Here is a 17500-nt window from a genome sequence, read left to right as displayed (position 1 = left end):
CTCACTGCCATCTTACAACTTTTACCTTTCTCAGTCCCTTCGTATCCTGTCGCACTAGTTAATACTGTGAAGCTCTACATGTGTGCACACAGTCACTTTTGATGCAGTAGCTTATTGCATATTAAACAACTTGTCTGTGAATCTCAGCTGTATGGTGATATCAGTTGCTTTATATATATATATATATATATATATATATATATATATATATAGTACTCACTTTAAGGTATTTGTCAAAATCTCATGTCTCAAATACATTTCCCTCCACAGAAACATATTATTTCATATATATTTTATCGATCTGCCTCCATCCTATAACTTTTACTACTATGCAATGCTATTGTGGCTGCAGTTAATATGCTCTCAAAAACGTCAGTACTATTAGTTTTGCCAAAAGGAGCAAAGCCATACTTCTGATTAGATTTTGTTAGTAGCATTTTGTCTTTATTACTTACCATTTAGTATTTTATGACTAGTATAAGAAGAATAAATCATATCTGCATTTTACAATAAACTGGGTTTTTTATTCATGTTTTTAGTGTACTAGGAAAAGCCATGGTTTAGTCTTATAAGGCTTGTGTTCTTTATAAAGGATTCACAATTAAGTTTATTTGTTATACTTACTTTTAATTTACTAGGAAGCCATTTAGTTTATTATAAGGTCCATGCTCCTTATGAAGTACTGGTATGCTACAGTGTGTAGTTTGGTTTCAAATGCTCCACATTTCTAATTTAAATTTTAAGTCATGAGTTCCGTTGTTTCAGTCCCATTGTCCAAGAAGCGTTTTAGCAATTAACATTTTCCTTTATTGTAGTTAAGGTATTCAGATTTTACTAATACACTCTGGATTATATAGTAGTCACTGTCATCTACTGGGTCAGCTATTAGGTGATTACTGGGCTAACAGCATTAGGCCTTTTAATGCATAGCCATGTTTTTCCAATTGTAAATGACAGGATAAATTATCCAGAGGTACCTAGTTGGGTTTAGGTGGCAGAGCATTTACAAGCTGCATCTGTTCAAAAGGGGCGTAGGTGCCAGTCCAGGCAACAGTTTATTCCAGTTCCCCATCCGTGGATCCAGGTTGCATTTGAACAGAGTCAGGGACGAACTCTGTTTCACATAAATAGGTAGCCTGTACCAGAATAGGGGTAGTCTCTGAAACATGTACCTGTCCTTACATCTTGTTCTATTTATGCTGAAAATGAGGTTTAGATCCTTTGATTGAGTATTTTCAATGGTGTTATAAATTTGTCTCCATATGTACAGAATTTTTAATGTTCATAATTATGATAAACATTGAATATAATTTATTTACACGTAGACTCTTTATCACTCTAAGAAGTTATATTTCTTAGGGGAGTCCTAACAAAGAGGAAGTTGTTTCCATATGAAAGTTTAAGAGGTCACACCATCCATCCCATGCTCCAGTGGCATCCAGCTCTTACAGCAATCCCATGAACAGCTGCCATCACCCACAGAACTTATTAGACAAGTAGGCAACAAAAGTAGAATGCCAACCCTTTCTTTTGCATCATAAACACACACCACACATACACACCCTTGGAAAATTTAGTCATCAGTCCCCTTACTGTCTTTGTGATGTAGGAGAAAACCAGAATACCCAGACAAAAGCCCACATAAACAGTAGAGTTTAAAACTAGGGTGGAAATAAAGGAAAGTGAGATATAGCTAAGAAGTAACAAGAATTATTTACAGGGACTGACAAATGTTAAAGTATTGCAAAATAGGGAGAATCTCTCAGAGCAAGAGGAGGAGCAACTGCAGAATGCTAAACAGAAAATAAGGGATTATCTTGGTAATATGCATGAGTTTAGAAAGGTTGCTACTGAGCAACTGTTTTTTGATAATTCTAGAGCACAAAAAACTTTTAACATAATGACTCAGGCAACAGAAAGGGCTGTCTCCAAGCTTAGGGAGCCTATAACAAGGAAGATAACAAGAGATCCTGTAGAAGTATTAGAAATATTTCCAAAAATTTATGAATGTTTGTTAAAGCAGAGAAATATGGAAATCACGAAAGAGTACAAATGGAAATGTTTATGGAAGAATTAAATATGCCAAGGTTGGAGGCAGATGAGGCTCACTTACTAACAGGATAGGAACAGATGAGATAAAAATGGCTATGTATAACCAATCTACAGGAAAGTCCCCACAAGTAAATGGTATTCCTATGGAAGTTTGGAAGCTAGGAGGGAATAAAACTGATAAAGATTTAGAAGGTTTTGTTTAACAGTATTTTAAGAGGAGGAGAAGTACCAGCGTCCTGGAAGAAGGCGGTGGTAACAGTAATACCTAAAGAGTGTAAAGATCCATCACATCCAGCTTCATACAGGCTCATTTCAATATTAAACCATGATTATAAAGTGTTTCTGTCTATAATGCTAAAAGAATGGCAAACGTGGTACCAAAATTGATACATATGGATCAGTGTGGTTTTGTGGAGGGGAGGCAAATATTTGACAATATCAATAGAACATTGAGGATCCAGAGGGAAGCAGAATGTAAGAAAATACCACTGTTATTAGTGGGTTATGATGCATTGAAGGCATTTGACAGAGTAGACTGGGACTTCATGAGCAGGGCAATGGATGAATTTGCTTTTCCTGATACAATTATAAGGTTGATTAGGAGTATATACGAGGGATCGGAGGCAAACATTAAAGTGGCTGGAGTCCTCTCTGATAATTACTGCTTGAGTAGAGGAACCAGGTAGGGTTGTCCACTTTCCCCTTTGTTGTTTGCATTATATTTAGAAATATTGGCAAAGAAAATAAGGGACTCAGAAATTCAAGGACATAATCGGTATGGTAGTCAGGAAAAGCTTGCTCTATTTGCAGATGATATTATTTTATACATGTCAAAACCAGAAAGGGACATTACAATGTTGTGGAACTTCTTAAGACAGTTTCATATATTCTCAGGATACAAAATTAATGAAGCTAAAACAAAGGCAATGGCAGTAAATTATGTAACCACACACAAATTGGTCCAACAATATCCATATGTAAAATGAAGTATTTAGGAGTATGCATTAAAAATTACTCTGTTGTGGCAACTAAGGATATGTGGGAAGAGACTAAATAGAAAATAATACAAAAATTGAGAAACTGGAAGCTTTGTTATATGGATATGGATATGGATGCAAAGATGCAAGAAATTAAAATGTTTTTAGTCCCTTTAGTCTTATACACAAGTCATTCAAATTTTTATCAACCAGTGGAGAAGATCTGAATAGCAATTAAAAAAGAGTTGAATGATTTTGTTAAAGAAGAGAAGACAGCAAGTATCAAGTGAGATAAGCTGATTCTTCCAATGAAACAAGGCAGACTACAACTACCCAATTTGAGGGGGTATTTTAGAGCAATGCAGTTAAGGCTCTTATTCATAGCACAAGCAGAAAACTATAATTCAAAGTGGAAAGGAATGATGTTGATACAGGGGGAAGCTCAAGAAATAAGGAGAGATTGGGATTTTGGATGCAGACCCTTAAGGAGAACAACAAAGATCATATAGACTATTATATTCATAAAATAGCAGGGAGTATTCTAAGAACCAAACCAGCACGAGAACAGAGAAAAGAGATTTTGCCGATAGGGACGACTTTGGTTAGGGATACAGATAATAGGCAAGAGGGGGCTAGAATTTATTGGAGAAAATTGGCAAATGAACCAAGGTATTGGGAGCAAATAACTAGAAAGGGAAAGGTAATAGAATGAGAAGAGGTCAAGAATTTATTTGGACTGCAGGTTAGGGATTGCCTTCCCCATCAAGGATTGATATCAGAGTTTAGGCAAAGAGAAAGAAGTATGGGGGTCCTAAATGCAGGAGCAGTATTGGTAGAGTTTTTAATAGAATGTAGAACAGAAGCTGCTGTTAAAAATAGAATAATCAGTAGGGCATATCAAATATTGCATGATAATTATAAGAATCAATTAGAGGAGCTTAAAAAGGATTGGGAAGAAAGATTGGATACACAGTTCACAAACAGACAATGGGGGATATATGCATGTCTCCCAAATATGCAACAAAGTCTAAAAGATTTAGGAACTTTGCCTGGAAGTGTTTACACAGGTATTTTTATACCCCAAGTAGACTTCAAAGGATTTTTCCTCGGGTGAATAGCAAATGTTGGAGGTGCAATAGGCAAGAAAGTGGAGGCTGGGAGCATATTTTTTGGGAGTGTAACGAGCTAGTCGACTTTGGGGATTCCCTGCAAACCGCTGTGTTGGAGATGCTGAGTGAGCAGATTGGACTGACTGGGGAGATGATTTTTTTGAGTTATGATACAGTATCGGAACTGCCTAGACATAGTAAAGCCTTGCTGAGTATAATTATGGTGGCTGCCAAAAAAGCAATTACTAGAAAATGGAAATCAAAGTCTAGACCAGCTTTACTAGAAGTAGTGAATATAGTAACAGAGATAAAACAACTGGAATTGGGATCTTTATAAAAGGGCAAACTACACAGAAAAAAATTGGGAAGTGTGGGAACAATATACGCAGAGACGGAAAAAGGTTTAAGAAGCAGGATTTGAATGAGCCATATAATGCTTACTGACAATGACTGGACAGAATATAAGTGATGTACAGTTGTTTCCATGGTGTCTGTGGTGCATAATGTTTGCAGCTAAAGTGGTGTCCATGTTTGTTTTTAATTTATATAAATGTAAGCTTGCCTATGCCATACGTAATAATTTAATAAAGATGTTTTTTGAAGAAAAAAAAAGCCCACATAAACAAAGGCATGGCATTCAGATTATACCTTGAAGACATCCTATCCAAAAACTGAATCAAGAAACTTCTTTCTGTGAAGTGGCAGTACTATTCTGTTGCTAAGATGGCACAAAGTACATTTAAATATGTGACTGCAATACTTCATAGAAGTGATAATTTACCTATTGTGGCCAATAATTTTCCTGATTGCAATCTTAATACTTTGTGTAAGGTAAGTTCTTTCATTACATATAAAGTTTTGTAATGTGAGCTATTATTTTGTACTAGATTTATCTAGAATTTCCTGCAGGACCAATTGTTATAATTAATTTAAAATATGTGCTGGATAATCATACATAACATAGTTGATATCATCTGATACAGTTATACTAATATTTGCCAGATACTCGCTCTTATATTAATCCCAGCACTATTTCGACCATTATCACTTTTTATATTGTTTTTATGCTGCTTCAGTGGTAAACCAGTTGCTAATGCATTAAACTGGGAACAAGTCATTTTACACAAGAAGGATATCGTCTTCAGGTGTCAAAAGGTAAATCTAACTGTCTTTTCATTGATTTTCTGGTCAGCATTACAACAACCTGCATTAGAACTTTTACTTCAGGAATACTATTTAATTAGAAGTCGATATTCTGATAATGTTGGATTACATTTTGGTGCTTTATAAATTTTGGCTGCAAATATTCTTGTAGCAACAGCTTGTTAAATCTAACAAGGCATATATAACCAGCAAAACAGACAACAATACACATCTGTAGATACTAGTTCACAAGTACAGCTGAGGTCTCCAAAATGTACTCATATTAAAGTCTTGATCTTGAAGCATTTGAAATGTCAAACTTTAAGCATGCTTAGCTCATCCGAGGTAATTTTTTCCCTGACCAATTAATCTGTCAAAATATTGACCAGGTAGGAAAGCAAACTCTCTGAGTTATTTCATTTTCAAAATGTTCTTTTAAAAATTGCCACATCTCATCGAGTTGTAAACATTTGATTAACAAGCATGCAGTTAAAAATGTCATATTTATGTATTTATATTTGTATTTGTTAACCGTAGTAAAGTACTGACTTGCAGGGAAAGAATCAGCCCGAGAGCACTTTCTGGTCAAATGACTTACTCAGAATCACACAGCAGGGAAATGGAGGCAGAAGGAATCAAACCTGGGATTACAGGAAACAACTCATTAACAGCTATGCAAAGTGGGTCACTAACACATAAAAAATTCAGAAAAATATATGCTATTAAACTTTGTACAAATGAAACACCACCATGGAAAACATGGAAACAGTGAAGAAATGTTATTTTTAGTCCCAGATTAACCATGTTTTATCACTTGATTTAGTTTGTAACATTTGTGGAGTGTCATTCAGTGCTCCCCCCATAACCACAGTGTAGAATAGTAAGCCTTGTTGTTGTTGTCTTTTGGCTTTTCCCGGTTAGGGGTCGCCACAGCGGAACTCTGGTCCACTAATGATTGGCAGTGGATTTTCACAAACGCCGAGGTGCCAGCTCAACGTTCAACCTTCAACTAAGGCACGCCCATTTATGCATGTCTTTCGAACGCCCATGCAACCATGGGGAGGACATGCAGACTCCACACAGAAGGCACTCCCCCCACTCCAGCCGGGAATCGAACGGGAGAACCTCTTGCTGTGAGGCAACAACGCTACCGCTGCACCACCACGGATGCAGTCCAAAAATGTCATAACAGTCACATCAGTGGAACAACACTATGGGAAAAGTGAAGAAATAGTATTTCTATGCCAAATTTACCACATTTGCATCACTTTGCTCTAGTTTTCAAATTCATATTTATTACACGGGTTTTATGTTCAAAATTGTCTTTTTAGAGCTGTCACATCTTATCAGATCTTAAACATCTGTTTGTTTAAGCATGCAGTGTATCCTTTTGAACCTATACCCATATTTGGACTTTAACAGCATTAGCTGGAAGACAGGGGTGGCTGCGGTGGTGCAGCGGTTAGCATTTGCCGCCTCACAACAAGAGGTTCTCCGGTTTGATACTGGGGTGCCTTCTGTGCGGAGTCTGCATGTCCTCCCTGTGGTCCTGTGGGTATCCTCTGGGTGTTCTGGTTTCCTCCCACATCCCAAAGACATGCTGTAGGTGGATTGGATACCTTAAATTGGCCCTAGGCGTGAGTGCGTGCATGTGTGTGCCTTCTGTGGAAGGTTGGGGACCGGGCTGGCAACTTGACACTGTAAAACTTCACTGCCAATCATGAGCAGACAGGTGATCTGCTATGGTGACCCCTAACTGGGAAAAGCCAAAAGAAGAAGAAGCATTAGTTGGAAGACTGTATTTCTATTTCTAATGACTGCAAAGTCAGATCAATTATTAAGTTTGTTGGATCTTTTTTTTCACCTTTTTGTGCCTGACAGATCCTTGGGGATAAAGGGATTATTATGAAATAAATGAGAAATTTGCACATGAATTAACCTCTAATATCTGTACCAGTCCATTAAGCCATAAGGCATTCTAAGAAGTAAGTTCATTTCTAGTGCAAGAAGATTTTTCATTTTCTTCATCTTCTTACTAATTTCTTCACCTCAGAATTAAGAAGGCATAGAAGCATATCATTAAGATCAGTTTTCCTTTGAAGGGTACCAAAACAGCTATCTAAAAGTCTAGGGATAGGTGTTATTTAAGTGTGCTACTATTTTTCATTGCTGTTTGCATTGATGAATGTGAATGTTCAGTGTGTGGTGTGCAATCATGCATGACAGCAAATTCCTTTTTCAAACCCATATTTATTACATTGATTCAAATACTCAAAACTGATCATATGTAATTAAGATGAGGGAAGCTCATTTTAAGTTTTTGAAAAGTGGCAATAGTGTGAGTCAGCGAAGTGAATTTGCCAGCTCACCTTGTCGTTGTTAAAAGTTTCCATGATGTGGTATCAGATAGTGACTGTTTGAATATTGTACTGCATTGACAATATACTCAACCAGTCAATTACGAGCTCCTAAGTATCAGAGCAGCTCATTTTTAGTTGTTAAAGATAAAGCTCCTTTAGCTGTTTGCAAGGTAGCCTCCAGGGGAAATTAAGGCTTTCTTTATGGGACTAATACTGCCTCCATGTGTGTTAAAGTTTTAATGCCTTAACTGATAATGTAGATTGTGTACCCACAGCCTATTGTGACAGATGTCAGCATATGTGAAAGCTGTCAGATAATTCATCATATGTAAAATCAATAAATTTTCCCCCCTTCTAAGCTCCTCTCACACATTATTAGGATCACATCAACTATGTATTTTTCACATTAATGAAAAAAGCTTAGTTTTATTTTGTAGTGATGTATTTGTATTTTTTGCTAGATTCATATAATTAGCCTCACCAGTAGGAGCTAAAAGCACATCACTTTGCTCTGACAATAATTTGAGGATTTCCTTTCAGTTTACTACAGTCAGCATCACCAGTTTCACTACAACTCACTTAAATAGTCTCCTTTTTAGAGGCAACCTGACCTAACAGGCACTGTCACTGGCATGTATGCCAGTGATGCTGAAGAATATAATAAAATATACAAAATAATATTATTAAGTACTGCTCAGATCTGAACAAACTACAGGAAAGCAGATTTTCTTTTTTTTCAAATATTTTTATTTTTCTTCTTCTCCTGTATTGTATGCATGTTACAAGATCCAGTCAATATGCAAGATACAGTACTTTTCTTTCTCTCTTCTCTCTCTCCTTGTTCAGTTTTAAGAAATGTAGGCACTACAATGTATTAAAAAGCCTGGTTAAAAAGTATGATAAAAGAAAAAAAATAATGTGCTTTTTCTCATTCTTGCATGGGAAATGATTGGATTAAAGACCTTAGATTGATATAGTAACACATTTTAAGAGAGAGCAAGTAAATGAAAAAGAACATTGAATAATATGAGGATTTTTTCTAGCAAATACATGTATGCTCAGTAACAATTCTGCAGCTGGTCTTCATGTTTCCATGGAGACAATCTGATAAAGAGAAACTAGCTACAGTCTGGTGGAGAGTGATTGGCTGAGAAGAAAAAAGAAAAGAGAAATTGGCTGGGAGATAATGTTCTCTAAAAGCATTTTCTCAAGGGAGATAATATTCTTTGAAAGCATTCAGGGGCTTTCCCAAGGTAGGTAATGTTCTGTGAACACATTCAGGGGTTTTCACAGCTGGGAGAGCTATAAAAATGTGGTTTGTTTTCATTTATATAAATGCATGATTGCCTATGTAGTAAGTGATGGTTTAATAAAGATGTTTCTTATTTAAAAAAAAGGTAGGAATTGAATAATTTATGTAATATTGCTTAGGCTATATGATATATAGCAATTAAATGTGAAGTAATGTTATGTTAATATAGTTTGATTACTTTTATATGAATGTAAATTTGCCTGTCACAAGTGATAATTCTTTAGGAAGAATTCAGACTTAATTAGGTACATCATGTATCAACAGAGTTTTCAATGTTACAACAAAATACACTGATATCCTATATACACTATGTACAAAATAGTGCTACAGTCAATTTTTAATTAACACTATCACAATTAACATACTGTTTCAATACGGATACATATACAGAACAGAGGTGACACAAAGCTCATGAGGGTGAGTGCTTTTGTGCCATTTTTCATTTAGTAATCACAATAATTTGTCATTCCACATTAAGCTAATCTTTCCAAATGGAATCCAGGAGAAGATGCCAATATTTTATGAAATAGGAATGCTTACTTTGATTATTCATTATATACTTATATGCTGATATATACTTTATTGCCATACATCTGAAACCCTCCCATGACAGTTTGGTACGATCTAGCCAGTTCTGGGTAATATACAATTTCACTAGAGAGAAGAGAGTAATTAGAATATGTAGGTTAAATTTGGGTACTTTTTGAGAGGTAATATGCAAAATTGCAAATTCCCATATTAATGTGGATTTTTGATATCCCATCCTCATTAGTCTAACTCTCAATGAGCGCCATCATTTATAAGTGTGTTTGCAGCTCCAGAAGATATGCATTACATCTGCTATTTGTGAGTAACAGCATGGACAGTTTGGAGACACCTCCAAATTGAAGTTGTTAAGTATTTCTAGGGTGAAGTAAGCATTGCTGGTTATCATTAATTGAGTATATATGAATTTTTGAAAGAAATTAGTTTTAGTGTTGCTTCAATAGAATTAGTTTTGTTTTTCAGAGCAGTCCTTGACCTTATCAATCCAGTACATTACTTATGTCTTCTAAAGACTTTTTCCTATGTTTGTAAATATCCCAAACTTTGCATTCCTTAATGAACAGCTAGTTGTTTAGATTTAACATGTCTATTTAATCAATATTTGGGTTCAGATGCAATGGCTGTAAGAGGATATAAGTACTTGTTAGATTTAAAACTTCCAACAATTTCTGAAACCTTATTATTCTATGTTTCAAGGAGAAGTGAAAATTGCTATCCTTTAAGCTCTCTTGATTTAAGAAAGGAAGGCCTTTGGGATTAATTTTACTGTTTTTGATATAGTTATACCATAGTTTGATCCATAGTGGATGCCATTCTCTACTTCTGGGCTTATAATCAGCAACTTACAAAATCCTGTTTGCACATATTATGTCATAATATAGATTGAAATCAGGTAATCCTAATCCACCCATTTTTTCAGATCCATTATCTTATGTTAACTAATTCTGACTGACTTAGAATACTAGATAAATTTAGCTAAAGCTACATACAGTTTCTTCAAAAGGGTTTGCTGGACTATCTTTAAACAACATCGGCCAAAAATAATAGAACTACATTATAGGCTGTAACAAAATAAATCTCCCTTTTACCACTTCCTTGCTCACTAATATCCTGGAATTGTGAGGTATCGTAGTTAAAAAAGGAAATCACACATTCCATTCTTATCCAATTCTCTAGCAGTTCCCTTATAAACTACATCTCTCCCATTTTGTTGTTTACTAATCACTCTATACAAAGCATGTTTGACTTCATTCATATCATACCCTCTCTGAATAAACATATTGTACTTCTTTATCAAAATCCATCTTGTTGTTACAAAGCTTACTAAGATGGAGAAACTCCCCATACAGCAAGAAAGCAATTAAATGGGGGGATGGCAACTAGTACCACGTAAAAACTTGTTCCCTCCCCCAATTTTCCTAAAACTGAAGTAATAACAGAAGCATCACCTAACCCTAGCAGATTTAGATCTAGAAAATGAACATAATTACCCAACTGTAGTCCATCAAATTTAAAATGAAACCGTTTACTATACAAAGAATTAATAAATTCATCTACCTTACCAAACAAAAAACAAATCACCTATATATTAAAAATATCTCACCACATGTTCTATAAAAAGCTTTTATTAATATTCAATTTCAGAACGCGACATTGTTACATTGGCATACATGGGGGCAAAAGGTACCCCCATGGCCATCCCCTGAATTTGGTGAAACAATTCATTACTAAAAACAAAACAAAAATGTTTTCCAAACAAAATTTGACCAATTCAACAATAAAACATGATAGTGGTGTATCACCCAGGAAATATTGTAAAGAGTGTAGACCATGATGATGTTGTATATTAGTGTATAAACTCTGTACATCTAATACCATCCAATACATATCTTCTTCCCATTTCAGGTCAGACATTTTACTTATAAAATCCTGGGTGTCTCTAATATAAGAGTTTTTTTTAACATAAGAAAACAAATATCCATGTAAAAGTAAACCATTATTATGTAGAAAATATCTACAAGCAGCTACAATAGGTCTTCCTATTAACTTATCTGGACCCTTATCTAGACACTTATGAACTTCCAGCAAGCAATAGAAAGTCACCAGATCAGAACCTTGAACAGCAAACTTTCTATCTATATCAGTTCGACTGAAATAACCAAGTCTACATCCGTTCTACAACAATAAATGATACTTACCAAGTGCTTCCTTATAGACCATTATGCCACATCAGTGATTTTAAACTTCTTAAAGGTTGTAGTTTCGAACAAATACATAAAAGTACATATAGGAGAACTGGTTTCATTGAAAAATAAATTACTGTATAAAGAAGCTATGTTTATTTTAAAATATGGTACATTGATTTGGAAAGGGTTAAACTCTGAGTTTAATTGGACATATTTAATTAATGTATAATTATAATGTGATAACTGTTTTTAGTTAGAGTGTATATTGTGTGTTATCTTGATTTAGACTGTACTCCTTGAAGGTTTTCTTGCCAAGGTGCTAGATGTGAATAAAGTTCTCTTTTATCTGTGGCTGTTGTTTGTACCTTTCAGAATGAAGCTAATGAATGAAGTTGTTGCTTTAATTGCAATTGTCTACTACCTCAATCATTCAATAACTTCTTCCATAGAGGTTGGTCATAGTAAGGCCTTTAGAAACTTTATGAACAAAGTTATTGAGTGAATGAAGTTGCAAGACTCTACATGTCTACAACCTTATTCAGTAGCATCATATAACTACCATGTAGAAAATCTGAAGGAATTTCACTTGTCCCTAGTAAAATGCCAATCCCCAACCACCTTCTGACGGGATTAATAACTCATCTTCCACAGTTTTGGCTGATATTATAGCAGTTTGCCAACTTTCCAACTTTGTTCTTCATATTTTAAGCACTAGTCATAGATACTTTTTTTAATTTATTGGTTTTCACCTGAGAATTTAACTAGAAGGCACTCTTACAAGCAACTCTCTTGTTAAAGTTTCTCAAAAGCAATAACTGAAATAGTTGCTATGACTTCCAGTGGAAGAAATATAGTATTCTGAAATAAAGGATTCCCATGGGGCTGTAGTGAACACACCTATATTCTATAATTATATATTTTATTTTGCTTTTATTTACTGGGTGACCTAAAAGAGTAAAATAAAAAAAAAACATAAGCATAACATATACATTCATAAAGCAAATTAGATGCCTAGGCATATACAGTCTGTTAATGACACAATAGCTCAGTAGTCATTTATCTGAGAACAGTTAAGACGGAATTCTGTTATAACTTAGATTTTTATGGTTTATTAAAGAGGTAAAGTTATTTTTTTATCTGCTGCACTATATAAGAAAAAAACAATTACAGAGGTAGAAGAAAGCATGCTCTAGGCAGAAGAAGTATAGAAACAATCCTAACGGAAGCAAGCTTTATCAGTGGAGTCTCTAGTGGTTAGTGTCAGGATCATTCAGGTACATTAAAGGGGCTCTATCACTCTTTAATTTCAGGCTACTTTGTTACATAATTTCATGAAATGCTCACTCATTAAGTATTGAACTCATTTTGCTGATTTATAGTCCTGTAAGTTTCTAATGTAAAGGGGGACCAAAAAGCTGTTTAGAAGGCAGCTATGCATTTAAGTCAATCTTATTATACTATCATTGTGTGTGTGTGTGTGTGTGTGTGTGTGTGTGTGTGTGAGTGTGTGTATATATATATATATATATATATATATATATATATATATATATATATATATATAAAACCTTATATTGCATTGTATTTTGATAGTTCATAGCAAAATTTAGATTATTCTTAACATGTGTCATAAAAGCATGTTAGTACTACAAAGTAAATCTGTTTTTTATTGCTGCAAGATCAGGTGTGAATTGCTCTTCTGAGAGTTGATTTGTCTTATTGTCTTATATTCCTCATTCATGAGCATTTTATTTTCTTTATCTTTCCGTACAGCTGAAAACAGGCAACGTCTTGCTGCTGACAGGTACCGAAGGAATTATTACGAAGAGAAACAGAATGAGTTTAGGAAGTACGTAGAAGAGGAGAGAGATGGTAAGGATACAAATTACATGACTAAAACATTTCTATCATTTCTTTGCTCTCATCTTCAGTATAAGTGGCAAAGCTGTTAATAGTAAGATCCAGGAATGGTTGCAAACAATACAACTAATTAATGCACTGAATGCTTCTTTTTAGCATAACTTTTTGATGCATTGCTGCGGTGGTGCAGCAGTAGCATTGTTGCCTCACAGCAAGAGGTTCTCCCGTTCGATTCTCAGCTGGAGTGCGGGGAGTGCCTTCTGTGTGGAGTCTGCACGTCCTCCCCTCGGCTGGGTGGCATTCGAAAGACATGCGTAAATGGGCGTGCCTTCGTTGAAGGTTGGACGTCGAGCTGGAACCTCGGCGTTCGTGAAAATCTACTGCCAATCATTAGTGGACCGGAGTTCTGCTGTGGCGACCCCTAACTGGGAAAAGCCGAAAGACAAACAACAACAACAACTTGGACTTTGTAAAATTTCACACTTAAAGCAAAACAGAAACAAAGTATTAGTGCAGCACAGTTTTACATTTTGGCTGGCAGCTTTCCAGCTGTATCAGTCAGCCATCTGCTATACTTACCACTGAGTCATGTAGACAACAAAGTCAGGTATTAGCATCCTTTACATTTCATTTACTTTCTTACTCCATACAATCCCTGTTTCTTTGCCAGCATATTAAAAGTTAGGTCTCAAAGCAGGATGCAGTGTTCACAAAGTGTCCCACTCAAGACCTGATCTAAGTGTTAGACAGTCTCTGAAGGTCCAATTCAACAAAAATAACTTGTTTAACATTCAGATAATTGAGTGTTTTTGCAGGGGGCAAGACCCATGCACCCACATATGAGGGAGGCAAGTACTCCATCCTGCCAAACTTATATATGTCAGTTTTACAGTCACAAAATAGTGGATAAAAAGAAACTAATAAAAATTAAATTACTGATGTTACAAACAAAGGAAATTACACTGGAAGTGATTTCTTATGAACAACAGTGATCAAGGAATTCAACATCAGGAAGTTGAACTCCTGCAAAAGTAACTTCATTAACTTTATACTCAGTGAGGTATAGGAAAGTGGAGCTTGCATCAAACTATTCAAAGCCGTGCACAAGCAAAATGCATTGATTCAGTGGAGTGGGAGTTATGAAAATCAGATAAAACATCAATATAATTTTGTGATGAGATAGTATTGCCAAGAAAGGCTTTCAAATGTCAGCTACCAGTGCAGTAAACTATTAATGATAGCTTTATCGCTTTATTTCATTATATTAATGTAGTAAAATAAGACCATCAGTGACTGTGATCATGCATACCAATAAAGCCATTTTGTTTTTTTGATCAGATTATGCTTTATGGAGTCCAGTTTCAGTTCTTCACTACATTTTTTTCTCTAGCAACATGCAAACTGACAAAACTCTTTTAGTTATGAAAATATATGTGCTTTAGCACTTTTATATCATAGAGGAACTATAATAAATTATATAAATACTAAACTATGGTAAAGTAGTACTTTATTACACATTGCAAATAGATTTTCAGTAATTATATTAGACTATGCATGCCAACAATGAAAAACCTTCCCCTTCATCAGTGAAGCTCCCCAAAAATGCATACACTGAACACAGGTATCACTTTTTACCACTTACATTTGGGATATAGTTAGAAAAGTACTTTTGAACCATTAAACAGTATATATATATATATATATATATATATATATATATATATATACATATATATATATATCTGGATCTACTTTGCGTCATCGAAAATACACTCTTTCGAAAAAGAGAAGTACATCCCCACTTCAAGTGAAAGTGCACTTCAACGAACGTGCACTTTCATAGGCTCATAGGTGTGTACTAGGCTAATGGCTCTGGGGCCTTTACAAGCCTAGCTATAGGATTACCCTGGCATAGTGACACCTGACCTTAGTTCCCAGTGCCTCTGTTGAGAAGAGGCACTGGAGTTATCTCTGGGGTGAATTTTCTGTTTCCCATCCACTCATCAAGATTTCTCTTGAAGAGGGTCAGCGAGGTGCTCTGCTTGACATGTATGGGAAGTCTGTTCCATAGCATGGGCAGTCTCTGGGTTATGAACCTGTCCCTCCAGCATGTTCTGTTAATTGTGGTAATGAGGTTGAGGTCTCTGGAGCGTGTGGTGCGGAGAGATTGGGATTTCTTTAGATGTAACATTTCTAACAAAGCTGGGTCATACATGGCTTTGTAAGTCAAGCAGAGATCGCCTCTAAGTAAGCGATATGATACAGAGAATAGTTGGAGTTTTTTGAGTCTGTCCATACAGGACAAGTGTTTAAAGCCTAGGATCATCTTTGTGAGGTACTTTTGCAGCCTCTCCATGCTGAAGTATGCTCACCGGATCCCTAACAGAAAAAACGAACACACAAAAAAAATCTTTTGCAGGGGGGCAAGCCCCCTGCACTCCCATACCCCCCTAGTTTAATATTCTCACTCTGAGATCGAACTACAGTGGGGAAAAGGGAATATTCCCTTATCTCCACTGTACCATGATCTCAGCACTAGTTTGTTTAGTTGTACATCAACACTAAACGTTGATATACAACTAAAATGACATGAAAACTGCATGTTTTTGTAACTACTTTTTTTTCTTATTTTAATCTTCCCACGAAAGTGCATTTTTGTTAAAATGCACTTTCGCGGACGTCCATTCGCGAATTTACGTTTCGTTGAAACATATATTTGTTGTAGTGACTGTGGGTTCAAATTGTTTTATCATGGTGTGGATGGGAGGAGAAATGGTGTAGGAGTTATTCTGAAGGAACAGTATGCGAAGTGTTTTGGAGGTGAAAAGGGTGTCGGATAGAGTGATGTTTCTGAAGCTGGAAATTGATGGTGTAATGATTAATGTTGTTAGTGCATATGCTCCACAAGTTGGGTGTGCAATGGATGAGAAAGAAAAATTTTGGAGTGAATTGGATGAAGTGGTGATGACTGTACCCAAGGGTGAGAGAGTGGTGATTGAAGCAGATTTAAATGGGCATGTTGGTGAAGGGAACAGTGGGGATGAGGAAGTGATGGGTAGGTATGGTGTTAAACAAAGGAATGCAGAAGGTCAGATGGCAGTGGATTTTGCGAAAAGGATGGATATGGCTGTGGTGAATACATATTTTAACAAGAGGGAGGAGCATAGGGTGACATACAAGAGTGGAGGAAGATGCACACAGGTGGATTATATCTTATGTAGGAGGGCCAGTTTGAAGGAGATTGGAGACTGTAAAGTGGTGGCCGGAGAAAGTGTAATTAGGCAGCATAGGATGGTGGTTTGTAGGATGACGTTGGTGATCAAGAAGAGGAGGAGGAGTGTGAGGGCAGCACCAAGGATCAAATGGTGGAAATTGAAAAAGGGTAATTGTGAGGTGGAGTTCAGGGATGAGTTAAGACAGACACTGGGTGGCAGTGAAGAGTTACCAAATAGCTGGGTAACTACAGCAGACCTAGTAAGGAAGACTGCTAGAAAGGTGCTTGGTATCACATTGGGACAGAGGAAGGACGACAAGGAGACGTGGTGGAATGAGGAAGTACAGAAGAGTATACAGGCAAAGAGGTTGGCAAAGAAGAAGTGGGATTGTCAGAGAAATGAAGAAAGTAGACAGGAGTATAAGGAGATGAGGTGCATGGCAAAGAGAGAGGTGGCGAAGGCTAAGGATAAGGCATATGAAGAGTTGTATGAAAGGTTGGACACTAAGGAGGGAGAAAAGGACCTGTACTGATTGGCTAGACAGAGGGACCGAGCTAGGAAAGATGTGCAGCAGGTACAGGTGATAAAGGATAATTTGGGAAACATACTCACAAGCGAGGAGAGTGTGTTGAGTAGATGGAAAGAGTACTTTGAGGGGTTGATGAATGAAGAGAATGAGAGGGAGAGAAGGTTGGATGATGTAGGGATAGTGAATCATGAAGTACAATGGATTAGCAAGG

The 17500-nt window shown here is 36.1% G+C and overlaps 1 protein-coding gene across 1 annotated transcript in view; it reads left to right on the top strand.

Moving 5' to 3' along the window:
- UCMA (upper zone of growth plate and cartilage matrix associated) overlaps positions 1 to 17500 on the top strand; it is a 90781-nt gene that overhangs the window by 20082 nt on the left and 53199 nt on the right. Inside the window, exon 4 of the mRNA XM_044087966.1 lies at positions 13459 to 13557. Within this exon, the coding sequence (XP_043943901.1) occupies positions 13459 to 13557 (99 nt within the window). The remainder of the gene's footprint in view (positions 1 to 13458; positions 13558 to 17500) is intronic.

This window comes from Protopterus annectens, chromosome 11.part0 (genome assembly GCF_019279795.1).
Source record: "Protopterus annectens isolate FY-2018-M chromosome 11.part0, PAN1.0, whole genome shotgun sequence".
Classification (NCBI taxonomy): domain Eukaryota; kingdom Metazoa; phylum Chordata; order Ceratodontiformes; family Protopteridae; genus Protopterus; species Protopterus annectens.
The sequence above is the reverse complement of the archived record's forward strand: the minus strand, read 5'-3'. Positions and strand labels throughout refer to the sequence as shown.